The sequence below is a fragment of the Rutidosis leptorrhynchoides genome, chromosome 8 (assembly GCF_046630445.1).
Source record: "Rutidosis leptorrhynchoides isolate AG116_Rl617_1_P2 chromosome 8, CSIRO_AGI_Rlap_v1, whole genome shotgun sequence".
Lineage (NCBI taxonomy): Eukaryota > Viridiplantae > Streptophyta > Magnoliopsida > Asterales > Asteraceae > Rutidosis > Rutidosis leptorrhynchoides.
This window is the reverse complement of record NC_092340.1, coordinates 42,818,568-42,839,177: the sequence shown is the minus strand read 5'-3', so window position 1 is coordinate 42,839,177 and position 20,610 is coordinate 42,818,568. Positions and strand designations below refer to the sequence as shown.

General features: G+C 34.1%; 1 protein-coding gene and 2 long non-coding RNA genes across 5 annotated transcripts; 2 read left to right on the top strand and 1 right to left on the bottom strand.

Moving 5' to 3' along the window:
- Positions 1-1,265: 1,265 nt before the first annotated feature.
- On the top strand, positions 1,266-2,831 carry LOC139863029 (uncharacterized). The gene is made up of 3 exons (XR_011764369.1): positions 1,266-1,417; positions 1,660-1,765; positions 2,518-2,831. It is a non-coding gene; the product is annotated as an uncharacterized lncRNA (long non-coding RNA).
- Positions 2,832-2,897: 66 nt separating this feature from the next.
- LOC139863028 (uncharacterized) lies at positions 2,898-4,842 on the top strand. Of its 2 annotated transcripts, none has more exons than XR_011764368.1 (3): positions 2,898-3,128; positions 3,230-3,522; positions 3,675-4,842. It is a non-coding gene; the product is annotated as an uncharacterized lncRNA (long non-coding RNA). The 2 variants fall into 2 exon arrangements; XR_011764367.1 differs by having other exon boundaries at positions 2,898-3,365; positions 3,448-3,522.
- Positions 4,843-6,071: 1,229 nt separating this feature from the next.
- Positions 6,072-10,284, bottom strand: LOC139862305 (G-type lectin S-receptor-like serine/threonine-protein kinase At4g27290). Of its 2 annotated transcripts, none has more exons than XM_071850883.1 (7): positions 8,991-10,284; positions 8,565-8,675; positions 8,337-8,497; positions 7,790-8,000; positions 7,453-7,690; positions 7,213-7,363; positions 6,072-6,603 (listed from the first exon to the last, which is right to left on the bottom strand). In XM_071850883.1, exons 1-7 carry the CDS (start codon positions 10,270-10,272, stop codon positions 6,307-6,309), a joined length of 2,451 nt encoding a protein of 816 aa, XP_071706984.1. In that variant the 5' UTR covers positions 10,273-10,284; the 3' UTR covers positions 6,072-6,306. The 2 variants fall into 2 exon arrangements, 1 of the variants encoding a protein (XP_071706984.1); XR_011764124.1 differs by having other exon boundaries at positions 6,466-6,603; positions 7,213-7,373.
- Positions 10,285-20,610: the final 10,326 nt, after the last annotated feature.

Below are 20,610 nucleotides of genomic sequence, written 5' to 3'. Positions count from 1 at the left end.
TATTTATTTCAACAATTTTGATGCTTTAATATCACTCCTAATAATTACGTTGTTAGAAGCGTCATTGGTTTTTATTGAAAAACACCGATGGCAAACCATCGTCTTTCTCCATCCTTTTCAAGCAAGATATGATTTTCGTCTTGGGAGTAGGGATGACAATAGATGTTCGATTCATCAGAGATCCACCCAATCCATTAAAATGTATATGGATGATAAACAGATATGATATGGATAAAGATGATGTGAAAAATTAGTTGATTGGATATGGATAACAATTTATCATCCACGGATATATCCATTTATTATCTGAAATACACATACACATATATATAATTAAAATGTTATCGGAAATGTGGACTGTGGGAACACAACAATGTGAATATTATTAAATTCATATATCTTAGAATCATCTCAAAGCATGTGCGACTAATCACTAATATTGGTGATTAAATGTAACATTAATTAATACATACATATCTTGCTCACTTGATAACAACACTTGCATGTTTTTGTATATAAATTATATTAAATAATATTAGTTTCATATTATAATATGATTCTTTGAAAAAACTTAACATCCAACACATATCCGTTTACGCGTTAAATTCAACATATATAGGTATGAACAGAAGAGTTATATTTGAATGGATTTAAATATGAATGTAGATCTAAATAAATAAATGAATATGAATATGTGATCATCTTATCCGATCTATTGTTGACTTGTCCTCAAAGAGAAAGATGGTGTGTTGTATTAATATTGTGTGGTAAATATAAAATGTTGTGTGGTGCAATACAAATTTTCCGCATAACCATTTTATTCTCTACCACATTTACACTTTCCAATTATCACTAAATCAGTCTCAAAGAAGTTAACTCATATTTACTCTCGTAATTTACTCCTACATTTTTTATTTTTCAAAAAACCCGAAAACTTATCTTCTCTTCTCTATCTTCTCTATCTTTCTTTACCCTTTACAAACCATGTGGCTTATTGCTACATGCCACACTACCAATGATTATCTCTCCAACCCGCCAAATGTTATAATTTTATTGGTCAAGTTATTACACCTGTCCCATCCCTTCCACTTGCCACGTGTCCGCATATAGAATAAAAAAAAAAAATCCGCAGTGCAAAACAAAACACACACATTACGCTTTCAAAAAAAAAAAAACGGCCGCACAATCTCCGGCAGCCGCTTGCCGTTTTATCGCCATCAACGCCGCCTACCCTCTGCAATTCCGTCTGCGATGTAATACCACATTCGTTTTTTTTTTATGATTCATAATTTTTAACGGAGAGTTTGAGATATACAATGGAATCGACAGCAATGAACACGATTAGGGTTTTGAAATCGCATTAGTGTTCACCGTCATATGCCTACTACTAATTCTTCTTCATGTTGTCGTCAATCAGGTATGTAATTTCTATTCCGTAAAATTGATTTAGGGTTTTAATTTCTTTTGTGAATGATTTAATTTTATTAATTCTCATGTATAACTGATTTAGGGTTTCAATCTTTATAACTGTGTAGATTGATATATATTTCGCAAAATTTAATCATTCTGTATTGGTGATCTATATCAATAATTTATGTTTATGTATTGAGAAGTGTAGCATAAAGTTTGAGGCTATACTAACTAAATTGTTTTTTGCAGAGAATTAGGACGATATCAAACTCATTTGTCACGTTCTACATATTCATAAAAGAAAGCTTTAACGTTGATCTATATCGAAGGACACTAAAAATTGATTGAAGAAAAGGTTAGATTATTGTTTAAATGACAAGCTATGGTGTTAATAATAGCAGGTTAATTTTTAGTCGATATTATGAGCAAGAGAGATGAAGCTACTTGATTGTATTGACCTAGCTTATGATCCATTTTTTTGTTGCTCTTTGCTACAAGAATTATACTCATTTTAGTTCTTGAATAATTTTCGCTATTTACCATTTAATAGTTACAAATGTGGATGAATTCGATAGTAAGGATGGTCCTCAATATGAAGTTAGATATCATATGTAACACATTAATTATTTCTCTTATCTTTACACTGACATACATCAATTTTGCGGGTTGACTCATTCTCACATATACCTTATCGACCCGGTACCTGAACGGTAAGTCTTGCCACCTTAATATGTATTCGCTAAAGGCAGACTTTTATGAATAATTATATTTCCCTTTAAACTGATCAAACACATACAACGTATAAGAGACACATATAGAAAGGTGCCACATAAGTGTTTTTTTAATTGTTTTATAGATGACAATATGGGCGGGTCAAGTAGGTCCGTCATGAATCAAATGGATCAAAACAGTTTCAGTTAGAAACAGGTTAAAAGCATCTATAAATATTGAATCTAACATTTTATAGATAATTTCCAGTGGCCTACTAGGTGGTTCTTAATATACCATTTTCTGGATTATTTATTGTAGATAATTTCTTTAGCAAATCAATCTAATTAGTGTTTATCGTTTATTCCTATTTTTTTCACTTATTGTTGCATTATTCAGGAACCGATTGGCTGGATTTTGGTTTCGTTCAGAGTTTGATTGACAACAAAGTTTCATTAGGATCCTATGCTTCATCAAAGTTTCATTCATGAAGTGAACGATGGATTATTGGGTACAACCTCAATCAGCAATTATGCAGTTATTGTTAAAAACTTGGAATAAAAGAAGTGAATCTTTTTGAGGTAGGATTGTAAGTAATTCCAACTTCCAAGTTCAGGAGCCATTTACATACCAGCGTGTATATGGTACATGCTGATGCTGGTGTTGATGTTGTTATCTTTCTCAAGAGCAACAATTATTATACTGATAAAGTTGGTCAGGTTAGTGTTCTGATCCTCCTAAATTGGTGTAGGATACTATTTGCATCCCTGTATTTTCTGAACACTTGACTTGAAATAGATTTGCAGCCCTGAAATTTATTAGTTGTTTGATTTATGCAGAATTTGTTGTTTATTTAGTAATAACTGTTGTTGGTTTCTTGATTGTGATGCAGTGGTCGTGCTTTGTAAAATTGTTTTTCGAAAATTCCTGACTCATAGGTTGTATGCTTATGATATTCTCTTTGGGATATGGCTTGGTCTTGCACAATTTGGGCACAAATTACTTCTTTGGTTGTGTGCTTAATCAACATCTGTGTTAAATGTTCCTACTGATTTTTCTTATGTATTATGCTTACATTTATGTTTTTTTCCCTGATTCTTCTTATGTGCAGCTGGTGGTGTTGAATGGAAGCATATTCATATATACGATTAGAACAACTGTTGTATTTGCTACCATTTGTAGCAGTTTGTATATTACATTTTGAAGGTTTTCTGGATGCACCCAATGTGTTTGATTAAATGTCAACGGTTAGTATCAATCTTCGGAGATTCTATATCTTATCTCTTATAAATATTACTCTATCTTTTGTTGTCTATTTTGGTTTAGTAGACAAGATATGGTATCACTGAAGCAGTAATGTAGCTGTGAAGTAGACTGAATATCAACATATGGGAGTCATGTGAAGTGTGTATTTTTACTTCATACAAACTTCTAAATAGCTATATTTTTTGTTGTCTATAAATTTATATAATTATATTAAATATTAATGCAATCATAACCAATACAACTCTTAAAAAGCTTAAAAAGTGTATTTGTTTATTTTTGTATTTATGTAGGTTGACAGACATAAATAGCAAAGAGTATTTCGAGCAGCTTAGTGAAATGATAACAACTCAATGGCTTCAAAATCTTAGAGGTTAAATCTCTGTGTTAATATGGGAAATTTTAGTTTGGGATAATGACTTTCTTAACTCGAGAAATACGATTTTGTTGTCTTCTTTTATCTTTTGACTGTCTTAAGTATCAAATTCCTGACTATAGTGGGGACTTTGACTAAAATAAGGTAACTACAACCATTTAGTTTGTCCAGGTTTAGATATTTCAATAGTTACAGAAATCTTTGATACTATAAAAGCTTAAAGTTACATTTATAAATTGTCTAAAATTGGTGCATTTAGGATGATAGAGAACTCCAAGCCAAACTAATTGAAGTGGGGTTGTTAATAGATAGAAGAAAGTTTTTTTCATAAATTTTAAGTTTTTCTATTCAAATTTGACACTTTTATAATTGTTTCCTCTCTTTTAGTTTTAAGAACGTGCTTGGTTATGCACGATGAGTACATGTTAAGGGAACTGGTCCCAAGCCTGAACGTGAATTCAGGTGTTCAAAGTCGTCTACTGGTGGTAAAGCTCTACATAAGAGTACACATATTCCACCTCCATCAAGAGGTAATTTTAATATTGTCAACTATGCCATTTTATATTTTATTCTAAATGATAATAGACTTGCATTTGTATGTTTACAAACTAAATTTGTACAATAACTTTCAAAGTTTCTTGAAAGTGTTGAAGATGACAACGTGACCTCAAATATGTCTTTCGCTCGGAAGGTAAGTCTCAATTCGATTGGCTGGTTTAATTATATTATTAGTATTGGTACTCTTTTACATGCTCTAACTTGAATCTTATTATTGGTTGTTGAGTCTTATGCTTTTAATATGATATGCTTTACTATACACATGTATGATTGTTGAAGTGAAGCATTGACATTGACAGAGAGTTGCACCTCTTGCTTGCTATAGCTATTAAGGTAAACTAATGAAGGCATCAATTTCTCTAACGAAACCCATCCTTATAACTTCAACGTAACATTATGTTTTTCCTTCAAAAGTAATTTGACATAGAATAAGTTCTCTTATCATCCTCATTCGTTTCATTTATGTGAAACATATATGTTTATTTCTTATGTCATGAGTCATCTTAAGTATGACAATTGGTTATTGGATGTGCATTAAAACATCCTTTTAACTTTGGTTTTTATGGTCATTTTTTATAGGTTTTTGGCTCTCATTTGTAAGTGTTTTTATCAATACTTTTAACAACTTAAATGCATTTGTTGAATTTGAAACATTGTTTGTTTACATGTCAACGCATAAGTTTTATATTGACGATGTTGTGTTTCTTTTGTAATTATTTCATTAACATTTTATACTTAGTTTTTAATGGGGCCCACCGTGCAACGCACGGGCTCTTAAAGGCTAGTATAAACAATAAACAAATATCTATTAAAAATTAAAGAGCCAAACCAAAAGAATACAATGAAACCTGATTAGGATCGAAACAAGAAAACAATACACCTACACAACTAAACAAAGGTGTCTGACTACGAGCCTCAACAATATAATAAGAATAACACGCACAATGCCAAAACAAACGAAACAACAAAAAAACACCACCTCCAAACCACAACTCAAGATGTGAATCGACAAACCAAAGAAACATAAACCAACTCGCCAACCAAGATACTGAGAGCTAACGTTAGCCATTCGTACCTGCCATAGTTGTACTACTTTTTCAATATCACCCGGTTTCGAAATCTACAATCGACTTGAGCATACGTCACCTTCTTCCCTGTTCGAGACTTATAACTAGCCCGAGATCCAGGATTGGACACGTTCGAAGAACCAACATCATTAGCAACCTCGGATGTAGCACCAGGTTCTTCGTGAAACATAAGCTGAATAACTTGCCCTATCACACATCTTCTTCGAAATCTCGTAAGCGACGCGAGTCGTCACAGTCCACACTTTTCTTATACTTTTAAGCGAACCCCGTTGAGCGCACCATCTTCTCAGATAATAATAGACCACCAATAATGTTCGAAACCGAAGAAGATGGTCCAAACATCATGGCTTGAATGAAAACCTTCTGCTGACTTGATAAAACAGGAAGAACTGAACTTATAATCACATCACCCACCAAAGAAGATGAACTGGACCATTTATTATAACCATTCGAAGGAACCTGGTCATTAAGAGCAACACGGGAAGAATAGAAGGGAAAACTAGGAACAAGGTCATCAGAATTGAGGTTTTTAGGTAAGGAGGGGCGTTGTAAATGTTACAGACACCATTTGGACCACAGATCCCATAATGTGCACAATTATCAATCGTTTCAGTTCAAGTATCGAATAATTCATTTACACATATGGATGAGATCTTAAACATGTAAGTTTTAAGAACAATTAATCGGTCTATAGTATGATTCAAATTGTTTGTATGACCTCTTTTTCTACATCATCCAAAAGATATAGAGAAAACATTCAACAGAATTATTCAAGATTACAAATTTATACATCGTTGTTCCTATGGTTCATCTTCACCTTAGATGAATAAGAAAACTTTAATATATGCAACATGTTTGAATATAGCTGCAAGAGGAAGATGTTGACAAAAATATGTACTCGTTCTATCGACCTATTAATGACACAGTCATATCGTTGGCAGACATTGTGGTACTGGTGGAGGATGTATGTGGGTCGAAGTCGGCTTCAGTGAAAAATGCAGGTGGTTTAGGTTGAGGCAACACACCATCATTACCCAACATGATTACCACCGATGCCATTGTTGGCCTATCTTCTGCGTGATTTTGTACACATAACAGACCAATGTGTATTGACCTGAGTACCTCAGAGATGATGCACGAGTCGCATGATGATGCAGCAAACAGTTGAAGACTCTGGTCATCTTTAAAGAGCCTCCATGCCTGAAATATATCAAGACATCAGATATAATGATATAATAAACTGCAATTACTACAGTATATACTAATATTCACTGTTGAAAAAAACCCGATTACTCGCCGATTAATCAGTTTTAAGAGCAATCAATTCTGATTTTTCAAAATCCGTTTAATTAACCTGTCAATGTCAATTGACGGGTCAAAATCGAATTTGGTAATAAAAGTCGGTCAAAGTCAAAATTGGTCAACATTTTAACATGAATTTAAACTAGAACTTTATAGTTTTTGAACAAAATGAACAATTTTAAACAATTATATTAAAGTTTATTTTTATGTTTATATCTATGGTTTTCTTCTATATTTACACATATAATTTTTGAAATTTAATATTTAAATGTATACAGTACAATCCGATTAATCTCCGATTAATCCCCGAATTGCCGATTACTCCTTCCAAAGTCCCGACCAATTAATCCCCGAATAACGAATTTTGCAACACTAGTTAATCCCCGAATAACGAATTTTGCAACACTAATATTCATGTTACTCATTTATCTAGTGATATGTTATAACTGCATATCATTCATACACACACACGCACACACACACACAAAAAAGTTGCAATGAACTTACATGTCCAAGAAGGTTGTGACCATGCTGTTTAGAGAAAACACGTCGGTTCCTTTTCCCACTTATTATTTCCAGCACCAAAACACCGAAGCTAAACACGTCTGATTTTACAGAGAAAACCCCATGAAGAGCGTACTCCGGGGGGATGTAACCACTGTAAGGCACTTGTTAATTTAAATTATATGATTATTAAATAAAATTAAATGTAAGTAAGAGGATTAAATATGAAATTTAGATACTTACTAAGTTCCAACCACATTCTTTGTACTCGCCCCGGTCTCATATCCTTCAAATATTCTAGCAAGCCCAAAATCTGATATCTTTGGGTTCATATCACTGTCCAACAAAATATTCGAAGCTTTTAAATCTCTATGAATTATACGAAGATGGGAATCTTGATGCAGATAAAGAAGCCCTCGAGCAATTCCCTTAATGATGCAGAATCGCTGACTCCAATCAAGGACTGAACTTTTGGTTTCGTCTGCACGGAATATAGACCACCAAATTATATTGAGTCAACTAGATAGCTTATGGGTCAAAGTTTATTAGGGAAATATTTTATTAACAGAAGTTGTCTTACCAAATAATATTGTATCTAAGCTTCCGTTACGCATGTATTCATAAATCAACATGACTTCATTTTTTTGAGCACATGATCCCAAAATCTTTACAAGATTCCGATGCTGAAGCTTATGAATACATCTAACCTCATTCTTAAACTCATCAAGCCCTTGTGTAGAAGTGTCTGATAGCCGCTTCACAGCTATCTCTTGTCCATCGTCCATTACACCCTAAACATTAGGATAAGTATCATTAATGTCATACATTCTTCCGTTTATCTCCATGAGCAAAGATATTTGTACTTATAACTCTTTATTTCTTAGACCAGATAATGGGGCGTTTGTGACCAATTTGCTAATGAGGTGGCGCATGAAACGCCCAAAAACACCGGTAGTGGGGTGTTTTTTTGGGCGTTTTTGAATATAAAATTAATAATTTTATCTTTTTCTTACATTTTCAACAACCTTTTAAACTAACTTCCAATCATATTTTACCAAATCGCCCCATCAGTAATGTGCTACCTTGTAAATGCACTAATATAGATGATAAATGCACTAATGTGCTACCTTGTAAACTGGACCAAAGCCACCTTCTCCAAGTTTATTGTCTATTGAGAAGTTATTTGTCAACTTCGATATTTCCGAAAAGCTGAAAAACGGCAAGTTATCATCTTTATTCTTGACCCCACCAGTATCATCCTCCTCAGACAGGGATTCCGACAGATTACCTGAAATGGGATAACTTATAATACTCGATTCCTTAAGTTAAATTTAAATTAAACATAATCGCATTACCTTGTCTCAGTTCATGAGACCGCCTCTTCTTCCAAGCATACACTGCCAAAGCTAGGCCAACCAGAACCATACCAATTGTTGTTGGAAGAACCACTTTGATTACTTTTTCCACTGAAAGCATATAACATCATTAAACAAAGATGTGGTGACTAAAAATTAAAACAAGAACCATTAACTCCAACAAATTATAGTTACTGAAGCATTGATTAAAGTCTATCTAGTTTACAGTGAATATGCCTACTTTTATGAATACAATCATAACAACATAACATTATCAACGATATATATGTCATACCAATAGGCGAAGGCAAGTTAAATTTATAGATTACTACAAAAACTAAGCAATCTTGGTGTCCAGTGGAATAAAACTATATGATGGTAATAGTTCAATAACCATATACTAAAGAAAAAAATATTTTTGAGTACCTGAATATTCAGATTTTGCTATTCTTACGAAAATATCTTGATTTTCATCATTTTCTCTAATGTCCATCAGATCATCAAACCATAACAAACATCCACTTCCACCTTTTCTCATATCCAAGTTTGCATAAGCTGTACATGAACAATTTCTCTTGCACACCTTTTTACATTCCACAAGGGTCATGTTCACATCGTACCATGAACTCCGAGTATCCGGTAGTTTCACACCCGAAAGTCTTTGAAACCCATCTTTATCCCCACACTTCAACGGCTTTTTACGTTGACAACCACCCAACCAATTACCCGCGTTCCATTCATCTGGTTGTCTTGGTTCAAACCCATCCAAACAACTACATCCAGGGTAGTTGTTATAGTTACAGTGTCCGAATGGACCGCAGACTCCATACGGGGTACACATATCAACCGCTGTGGCCAAATTAGTAACCCAACCTTGAGTAGCATTAATCCAGTTTAATCGAGCCCGGGTGCCTTCTGGATTCATATACAACCTTGTTATAAAAGAGGTGTTATAAAGATCATATTTAAAATATACCTCCTTCTGATTACAAACAAACTCATATGTGTAATAAGGATTTGGCTTACTTGGTAAACTACCACTAAATCTAACACCATTCCATGGACCAAACCTAGTTTCTAATACAGAACCACGCCAACGAAAAAATTGCGGATATCCATTTGTATCAACCCGGGTTTCGTATAGACCCGGAGATGGATCTTCTAGACTCTTCCAAGAACTCATCGACCAATACCTTCCGGTAATCAAATCCTTCCCATATTTCATTCCGGCTAGCAACGTGTCACCCGGGTAATCAAAGCTTTGCCATATAAAATCTTCATCACTGCTACTACTGTTATCTTTCACGATAAAGTTTCCCGAATCCAGAAGTTTCGCCACAATATTTACGTTACCGACAGGTAACGAATAGTTGGACGACCAAATTAAAGAGTTATTATTACCGTTAACAATCAACAACGTTCCGTTGCTATTGACTCTGAACACACCAAACGTACTGGTAACAGGGGGCTCTCTGTTAGCAACCCATACGACTGTCTGCGGAGATATGTTCTTGTACCATATCCCCACGTATCGATACTGGGAGTTACCAGGGCTAAAAAAGCCCATTTCGTACATTTCATTTGCTGAAACAATCGTTTCATTGTCTCTGATGTCTTGATCAACAACTAACGTATTTACTGCTGCACAATTTGTCAAAAATGATAGTAAAGCGACGGAGAAGAATAAAAGCTGCAGGTGAAAAGTCATTGTTTATTAGAATGTATGTGCATGTTTAAGCATATACAAAATTGAACTCAATTATATTGTCAAAATTGTCTACTAGAATACATACGAGGATGGTAGACCCCAGTCAGAAATTAATTGTCGACATTCAAAAAAATTAAATGTGGTCATAATTAACTTGATAAAGTTTTTTTGGAAACTTGACTTATACTCCGTAATACTTAAGGGGTTTGTCGGGTACTGATGTATCTCTATAGCTTGTTAGAAGGTTCCATGTCAAATTAATCTGGGTTAAAATTGATCCCTTTCGTATTTTCCCCAAATTATACAAATTTATTTTAGGTTATCATCAGTTAAATGAGATTCAACGTCACTAATAATGAAATTAAACTGAAATAATATTGAATTTGTAAGTTTCGTAGATTCCTAAAGAGAAATTGTTATAACTAAAACCTAATTCAGGTTCTGATTAGTTCAGTTCGAAACCCTAAATTTCAACAATTTAAAATAACAATTAACTAGACTGTGTTAAATGAGATTTATTGATTGATTGTTCAAATTAAAATTCAACAATAAAAAAAGTATGGACCAGCCAAACGTACAGGCTCCACTTGAAACCAAATCGTCAACTAAACTAACTTGTTTGACCCGTTCAATTAAAACGGTTCAGAAAGTTGTGTACGAGAGTTAGTGTTAAATTCCAAAGTCAATTATGTAGTGAAGTAATGTAGAGGTTGTGGGACCTGGTTGAGAATTTACCTGAGGATGATCGAATCTTTTTCTAGAATGTGTTCGACATTGCAAATCTTCAAACTTTTTTAGTCCATCAGAATGACGTTTTCCCACCAGAACATCGTTGATGGCGTTTCTTCACGCCCGGACGACGTCGTATGATATTTTGAAGTGACGTCTACACAAACACTGTTGAATTTTTTATTTGAGTTTTATCTTTCTTCTTACTAATTTTTTGAAAAGAAGATAATCCACATTTTTTTTTATCCATCACTTCTCAAAAATTCACAATTTACAGTTACAGTTATACTTTAAATTAATTTATTAAATTGAACTTAAATTATTTTTAAGTATAATTAAGGGTATAATAGTAAATTAATATTATTATTTTTTGTGAGAATCATCTCCTATTTAAAAAAGTATACACAAACAATTGGGTATATAAAAATAAAAATCAGATTAATTAAAAAAGGAATAAAAAATCACAAAAAAAAAACTCAATGAAAATCGTCAATTACAGCGTTGAGACTCCAGCGCGGTGTGGTTGCAACATCTGTCCCCGTCGCCGATCCATCAAAACGCTTGTAAATCAATCAAAGTTGAAGAGGAAATAAATTCGATTGGGTGACTTGGTTGAGTATTCCGAGTGTGTAGCTTACGATCTAGTCTACATTGTGCATGGGGTGTCACCTTTGCAACCCGTTTTTGTGATGCTTGTTTTCTTAGTCGTGTGATCATCCGTGTACTATTTCTCGTGTATTATTCCTTTCGTGATTAATATAATTTTTCTCGCTTTTCAAAAGAAAAAAAAAATCGAATTGACACCCTGGAACTCGTATGTGGTCATGAGTATATGGGAACTTGGGAAGTAATAGGAAAAAATAATGGATAAAAGTAAATTAAAAACTTAAAAAATCAAAATTTTACTTTGCACATCGGAGCCGAAATGACATGCGACGTCAACAAGGAGTGGTGCGACGTTTGGATCATGTCGTTTCCGAGGTGTTACTTTGACATGAACGTCGACCAGCCACTATATGCTCTTAGAAGGTTTTTTAAATTGTTCAATTTAATTGTATTTTTAATTTTTTTAGGACTTGTACAACTAGGGTCGTGTGCCCGTACAAGCCGCCGATCCTCTAGCTGGAGCGTAGTTTCCAGTTGCTAGTTGCCAGTTGTTAGAATATTTGAAGGATGTGAGACGGGGGCCAATACAAAGAATGTGGTTGAAACTTAGTAAGAATCTTAACTTCAAATTTGATCCTCATGTGTACATTTAAAATATCATACTGATTAAATTTATCAAATTACTTATAGTGGTTACATCCCTCCTGAATACGCTCTTCATGGGGTTTTTTCTATAAAATCGAACGTGTTTAGCTTCGGTGATTTGGTGCTGGAAATAATAAGTGGGAAGAAGAATCAACTGATTTTCTCTTAACAGCATACTGACAACCTTCTTGGACATGTAAGTTCAAATCAAGTTATTAATCTTGTTGAGTACATATACATTGTTGAACCACATGAATATTGTGTTTGGCCTTTAGTCTCCCTTTTTTTTGGTATGTATTGGTATGCATTTATAACAAATCACTAGATAAATGAGTAACATGTATATAGTTTAATAGTAAATGCAGTTTAATCTATCTGATATATGTTAGGCATGGAGGCTCTTTAAAGATGACAAGAGTCTTCAACTGGTTTCAGCATCGTTGTGCGACTCATGCATCAACTCTGAGGTACTACGGTCAATACACATTGGTCTGTTATGTGTGCAAAATCATGCAGAAGATAGGCCAACAATGTTATCGGTGGTACTTATGTTGGGTAATGATGGCGTGTTGCCTCAACCTAAACCTCCTGCATTTTCTATCGAAGTTGATCTCGACCCACGTACATCCACCGCCATTACCACATTAACATGTCGATAGAATGAGTTACTATTTGTGACGATCCGAAAATTTCTGACCAAATTTAAATTTAAAATTTATATGATTTTGACCGACGATTCACGAACAAATATTTGTAACTAGACATGAATAAAAATATATATATATATATATATTATAATGTGATAAAATATGATAATAACTTAGTCATAAAACGTTTAGATTTAAAATAATATTATTTTATATATATTAGGACGATGATTTTAAGAAGCAAATGACCATAACACTTAAATGAATAAGTTACATTTCAATTAGTATAAATTATTGGTGAAATAAGTCTAATTATTGATAAAGGTACACGTCGTGAAACGTAAAGTACAAGTTTTCTAAGCGTACGTAAGGACGTTTGAAAAACCGAAACTGGTACGTAAGTCGAGCGTCAACGTACAATTCATCTGTGCTAAAATTACAAATCAACTATGCACGAGAATATAATATAATATTTAATTAATTCTAAAGATTTAATATATATATATATATATATATATATATGTATATATATATATATATGTATATATATATATATATGTATATATATATATATATATATATATATATATATATATATATATATATATATATATATAACTATTTATAATAAACTAATGTCGATAGAAGAAATTAGTGTATGTTAGCTGTCAAAGTGAGCTCATGCGATCACATGAGCATCACACACATACCTCATGCGATCGCATGAGGATAGGATTCAGGAAACATTCTATAAATTGCTCGATTTCTCTGCACTCTGGTCTCATTTCTCTTCACATACTCTGTAAGTAGTAGTAGTAGTAGTAGTAGTAGTAGTAGCAGTAGTAGTAGTACATAAAATACTACGACGAGGTTCTGCCCAAGTGTTTACAAAACGGGTTTTCGAGTGGGTTTAAGCTAAGGAAATTATGGGTTATAGTTATGGAGACTATGGGTAATGTTCGTGGGTATGATTCGTGAATCATGGGTCAACCGAGTGTCTATCCGTTCCATCGCGTCTACGTACTTTCCTGCAATATTGAATCACAATATTGATACGTGAGCATTCATATCTTTTCTTTTATAAATTAATAGTGTATCCATGTGTAGTGCTCGAGTATATAGGTTTATGCATGCTTGTATACTTTAACTTTTTTTCGTTAGATAGTTCATGATGAATCACAAATATGATACATATGCTACTGATATAAAGTATATGATATGTATGCCGTTGGAAAGCTATCGAAAAATTAATAACTTTTTATTTAAAAATCGAGTGATTTCGATGAACGGATTAAAAGATATGGTCAACTAAATTATGTTGACGTTAATTGAAATTGTGTTTGAAACTGCAAATTAATATTTAAACAACTTGTCTATGAGATTGATAAATTGGATTTTTAGATATTACTACTCGAGTAAATGAATTCCTATATAAGGCACATCTCGTTTTATTGAACAATTGACAAAGTTGACTGTTTTATCATATTTTAAAACTTTATAAAAACTATAGTCAAATTTTACAAGTATTGGGAAACTATGTGAAAGATTAAAATATTTTTGATTTCCATGATCATTCAAATATAACGTAAATTCTGAAATAAATAATAATACAATTTAGTAGCAAGGAGAAGCTCTCAGTTCTGTCCATTTTCCAAACCAAGTCCAGAATACATTTCTAAAATCATCAAAGTAGGTCACTTGGTTATATTTGCATTTCAAATCCTTAAAATCTCAAAACCACAACAGTCGCTACGTGTTACTCAAGTCGAGTTAACTTTTGAAAACTTTTGTGTAGTATTCTGGATATAAAGAGAAAATTTTAACTCTGACCAATTGTCAAACGAAGCTACACTGATTTCTATAAAAATTATCAAAATTGACAGTTTAGTCATTTATGTAATGTTTTGAATTTTGTAAAGTATCTATTCATTCAACTATCAAGACTTATACTATGTTAATATAATAAACATGTATAGATTTAAAGATCATATTGGGCCAAGTTGACTTTTTGAGATGACTTTTGTTAACTTTTGTATGACGGTCTCGAGCATTAGGATTGTGATACACTATGACCTGACCTAGCTTGTTAGACATGTATTGACCAATATATGTTCTCTAGGTTGAAATCTACGGTTATTTTGCATTTTAGAACCGTACTTGAGGGTTTCCTACCTCATATGGCTCGACAGTTAACTCTTTTCGGTGAATGACCTTATGTGCTGCTAAGGTGAGTTTCATTTGCTCCTTTTTTTAATTGCTTTTGCAATCTATATTTTTGGGCTGAGAATACATGCACTTTATTTTAAACGCAATGGATACAAGTACATACTAAATTCTACACCGAGTTTGAACCGAAAATCCCTTAGCTTTGGTAACTAGTAACTGCCGGTTATAAGAACCGGTGGGTTTGAATAGTGGTATATGGATCCATAGGGCTTGACATCCCCGTCTGTTCCAGGTATAGAAACCCTAGCCTGAACTATAAAACAGACGTATGCTATTTGAGTTTAGTACACGTTGGTTTGCGTGTATTGTATATGTTGGTTGCATGTATGTTAAATCAGGGGTAATTATTATTTAGACGTTAAAATTTAGTTACCAGGGTGCTCAATCTTGTATAATATTTTGATAAACGTTTCTGGATGAAACAACTGAAATCTTGTGATCCACCTTTATATACAGATTATGCGCAATATTAAAACTATGAACTCACCAACCTTTGTGTTGACACTTTTAAGCATGTTTATTCTCAGGTTCCTAGAAGTCTTCCGCTGTTTGCTTATACGTTATACAAGCTATGTGCATGGAGTCATACATGCTTTATTCGAGAAAACTTTGCATTCACAAAATCATCACCATGTATCTTATTTTGACTGCATTGTCAACGGATGTAGTATTGTAAACTATTATTTACGGTGATTGTCTATATGTAGAAATCATCAGATGTCAAAGACCTTGGAATTATATAATCATTTATGGTGTGCCTTTTCAAAAGAATGCAATGTTTACAAAACGTATCATGTAGAGGTCAGTACCTCACTGTAAAATCGATGAATGATGTATTCGTCCAAGTGGATTTGGACGGGACATCACAGTTGACATCAGATCTTGAAGTCATAGGGAACCAGAATTTGCATTAGTGTGTTTAACTGGTAATTGTTAGGATGCATTAGTGAGTCTGGACTATGACCGTATCTGTTTTTATCGAGTTTTGCTTATCATTTCTTGTCAGAAATTACTTGCTTATTGTTCCTAAGTCTAGACGAGTTTTCTTGCATTTATTGCATAGATAGTGTACAGACGAATTCATATCTTGGCATATCTGTTACTGTAAACTTTACCTGACAGCTTCCAAAGATTCCTCCGTGATTTATGAAATTTTGGTATTATATATACATATGTAAATTATGTATGGAAGAATACTAATCTAAATTCTATAACCTATTTCATATCAAAAATTATCTCCCTAATTATACAAGATCGATCCCGTATCTAGTTCAAATTCCTTAAACTCCGACAGCTATTCCGATATGGATATTCACCTGAACTCCGAAGACAGTGTAACCGGAATGGATCAACCAATCAGCCATCACCTATTCTGGATGAATTGGGGATGGGTTCATAGCCTACTTAGTCATTGGAGACAAGAAGAAGGTGATCCCTTGCATCCACCACATTCCCCTCTTGGCGAAGAACCTGAAGCACTTACCGGCGAACCTGTTCGTAATACCATTTTCTCTCTCATTTCCAGAGTATCTCGTCATGATTATATACTATCTCAATTTCTAGATCTTATTCACCTGCTCGTCCGAACCGCCAATCATCCTGGTGTAGTAGAAGAAGTCAACAAGCTTCGTGCTCGGGTAGTGGCTTTGGAGAATATGGTGCAAAGGTTACAAGCACCAGCAGCATCAACGACATCAACAGTACCACCATCATCAACACCAACAGTACCATTACCACCACCAACAATATTGTAACAACCCAAACCAAACCACGTTCGAACCCGCTTAAAGTATCACAAAAAAAAAATTATTTTTGTTGCACAGCTATTGGCACGGCGCGCCAACCTTCTGCGCGGCGCGCAAAAAGGCCTGGACAGGCTGCTGTCCCAAAAAGTCAAAAACATGAAAATGTTTGACCACTTCCCGACGTATTTAGACAAAACGCTTTTCACAACATATTCATATATGAAAAACTTACACGTTCCATTCATAAAATAAGTTTTACGAGACCGGGCCCACATCGGCCGTTTTACGACTTTCGTACAAAATACAAGTTTTCAACCACATGATTTTTAATACAAAATAAAGCCGAGCATGGCGATTGGGGATACGCTACCCAATCCTAATCGAATCCAAAAGCATGCCTCTAAAGCAACTACGCAAGTCCACTAGTCCCCGCACTTACCCGAGCCGCCGCGTCCATGCAATCTATAAAAATGTCAACAACGAGAGGGTAAGCTAACGCTTAGTGAGTGAGAATATACTACATACATATATATGCATAAATGGACACGCCACATAAATAAACAAATACCGCATACCGAAGCATCCAAGCATAAAGGCAAGCTAATCTAAGCATACCGTACTATCACTAAGCAACAAGCTAACAACATCAACAATGAGTAAGTTCACCAACGACAATGTGAACAAATGCCAATAAGCTACACCCGGAGGGTTAGCTAGATCACGACAATACAACATTATGCGTATACAATATTTAACATGCTAAACAATCACAAACACAATATGGTTAACCATAACGCTATGGTGCTACCGGCTCGTGGTTCACACCATACGTATTTTAGTCATACTCTTTTATAGTGCTACCGGCTCGTGGTTCACACTTCGACGCTACCGGCTCGTGGTTCACGCCTCGTTTTATAGTGCTACCGGCTCGTGGTTCACACTCAATGCTACCGGCTCGTGGTTCACATCTATTTTTATAGTGCTACCGGTTCGTGGTTCACACTCGATGCTACCGGCTCGTGGTTCACATCTATTTTTATAGTGCTACCGGCTCGTGGTTCACACTCGATGCTACCGGCTCGTGGTTCACATCTATTTTTGTAGTGCTACCGGCTCGTGGTTCACACTCGTTGCTACCATAACATCCACAAACAAATACGCCATAAACATGAACGCATAATTATTCCACTCACAATATTAACCCTTCGCCATTGGGGTTATATAATCCACATCACCCGCCCATGTGATAACGTACACACAAAGTGTGTACCTCGTCAAAGGTGGTCAACCAAAACGCACAACCGTGCCAATTGGACCTATACACAAGTCCATCAATCCACCTATATGTGAAGTGAGCTCTATGATCGAGAACCACTTCACCCGACCCGCACCCATCCTACACATACATATGCACATAAGATATTGACACTCACCTTGTCGCCTTGAAGAATGCCACCGAATAATCCGCAATCGCCGATGGAATGTACCTATTTCATTTATCACATAACAAGTAACACAATTAGGTTGGATATACAAATCAACCCAAATTGACAACTAGTACAATTTCGACCCAAATGCACTTTCAAGCCCCAATCGCGCCCAAATTAACCAATAATCACTAACACAAGTGAGAATGGTCCTAATACGCCAATTAAACCCAATCATAGGTGTTAAACACCTATCTTGCCCATAATGACACTTAAACCCTAATTTTGACCCAAAGGAGTCAACATCGCGCCGTTAGCGAGTTTTGACACCAAAACATATTTAACTCGGTTTTATACTTCAACTTAATCCATTTTAAGTTTATAAACCTTATTAGATCGACAATTGGGTCATAATCATCACCAAACCCTAATTTTGACTCTAGTCAAAATTAGTCAACCCAAATTCACCTAAAGTGGTTCCAACACTTCCATAATCACTAAACCTAGTGATTAAACTCAAGATTAAAGCCTAATCAAGGCCAAATCATCAACCAACCCAAAACCGGCCAAGTGACAAGAATAACTAGTCACCATAAACCCATTTCATCATCTAAGAGGGTTTCACAACAAATCAAACTCAAACCCTAACTTGAATATCAAATCTAACAAATGTAATTCGGAGTTTGAACTTACCAATACCACCAAAATGATGCCGTTGACGAGTAGAACAACCTTAAAACCCGAGTGATGTTATGCGAGGTGTATATAAAATAGTTATTAAATTTTTGCAGGAAATACTATTAAATACGATACAATTTTACACAAGATATTTATTTATTTATAGAATGGATATACTTAAACCTTGCTACAACACTTATAGGCAGTGTACCTAATCGTACAGTAGTGTAGTTTTTAGTAAGTCCGGTTCGTTCCACAGGGAAATCTTTAAACAAAGCTCAACGCTATATTAGTTTACTTTTATAAAAATACAAATATATATATAAGTAATATTATTATTATAAAGGGGGGTTTTTACCGTTTAATGACCGGTTTGTCGATTTTAAAACTTTAGTCGCAGTTAAAACCTAATGTAAAATATAAAATAAATACAAGACTTAAATTAAAGCGTAAAGTAAATAACGATAATGAAATTGCGAATAATAAAAATGCGATAAAATAAAATTGCGATAATTAAAAAGTACGATAATTAAAAGTGCGATAAAATAAAATAAATAAAAGTGCGATAATTAGAAGTGCAATTAAATATAAAATAAAGGAAATTAAATATGAAATAAAAGAATTATGCTTATTTAAACTTCCGTAATCATGATGTTTGACGTGTTGATTTTAGTTTTATGCCCATGGGTTAATTGTCCTTTGTCCTGGATTATTTAATATGTCCGTCTGGTTTTTGTCCATAACAGTCCATCAGTCATAAATATAAATTGCAAGTGTCCTCGTCAAATTATTATTATACCCGAAGTTAAATATTCCAACTAATTGGGGATTCGAATTGTAACAAGGTTTTAATACTTTGTTTAATGAATACACCAGGTTATCGACTGCGTGTAAACCAAGGTTTTACTACTTTGTTAACAATTACACCAATTACCCTTGAATGTAATTTCACCCCTGTTTTGATTATTCTAGTGGCTATTAATCCATTCCCGTGTCCGGTTAAATGAACGATTATTCGTACATATAAATACCCTGCCCATCGTGTCCGATCGAGTGTATATGGTAATTTATAGGGACGCCCAATTGTAAATCTTTATATTAACATTAACAAACTTTCATTTAGTTAAACAAATATAAAGCCCATTAATAGCCCATAGTTTAATTTCCACAAGTGTCGTTCTTTTGTCCAAACCCCAATTATGGTACAAAGCCCAATTACCCAATTTTAGTAATTAGCCCAACATCATGATTACTTCGTTTTAAATAAGCATAATAATAACTTAGCTACGAGACATTAATATAAAAAGGTTGAACATAACTTACAATGATTAAAAATAGCGTAGCGTTACACGGACAGAATTTCGACCTATACCCTTACAACATTCGCTAACATACCCTTATTATTAGGATTTAAAATTAAAATTAAAATTAAAATATAAATTATATATATATATATCGTATATATTGAGAGAGATAGAGAAATAAGATATGAAATTTGATCAGAATTCGGTTTGCTTTATAGCCAGAGTTGAAAATTGGGGCTCCGCGACTCGCGGCAAAAGCCTCTTCAAACTCCGCGAGTCGCGGAGATAGAAATTACAGCTCAGTCCTTGGAGTTTTCTCTGCCGACGGTTT

Coding starts and splice junctions, on each gene's coding strand:
- LOC139862305 (XM_071850883.1), bottom strand. CDS start 10,272: ATGACTTTTCACCTGCAGCTTTTATTCTTCTCCGTCGCTTTACTATCA. Junction 8,676..8,990: donor AGCAAAATCTGAATATTCAG/GTACTCAAAAAT, acceptor ATATGCTTTCAG/TGGAAAAAGTAATCAAAGTG. Junction 6,604..7,212: donor GTCACAACCTTCTTGGACAT/GTAAGTTCATTG, acceptor GATATATTTCAG/GCATGGAGGCTCTTTAAAGA.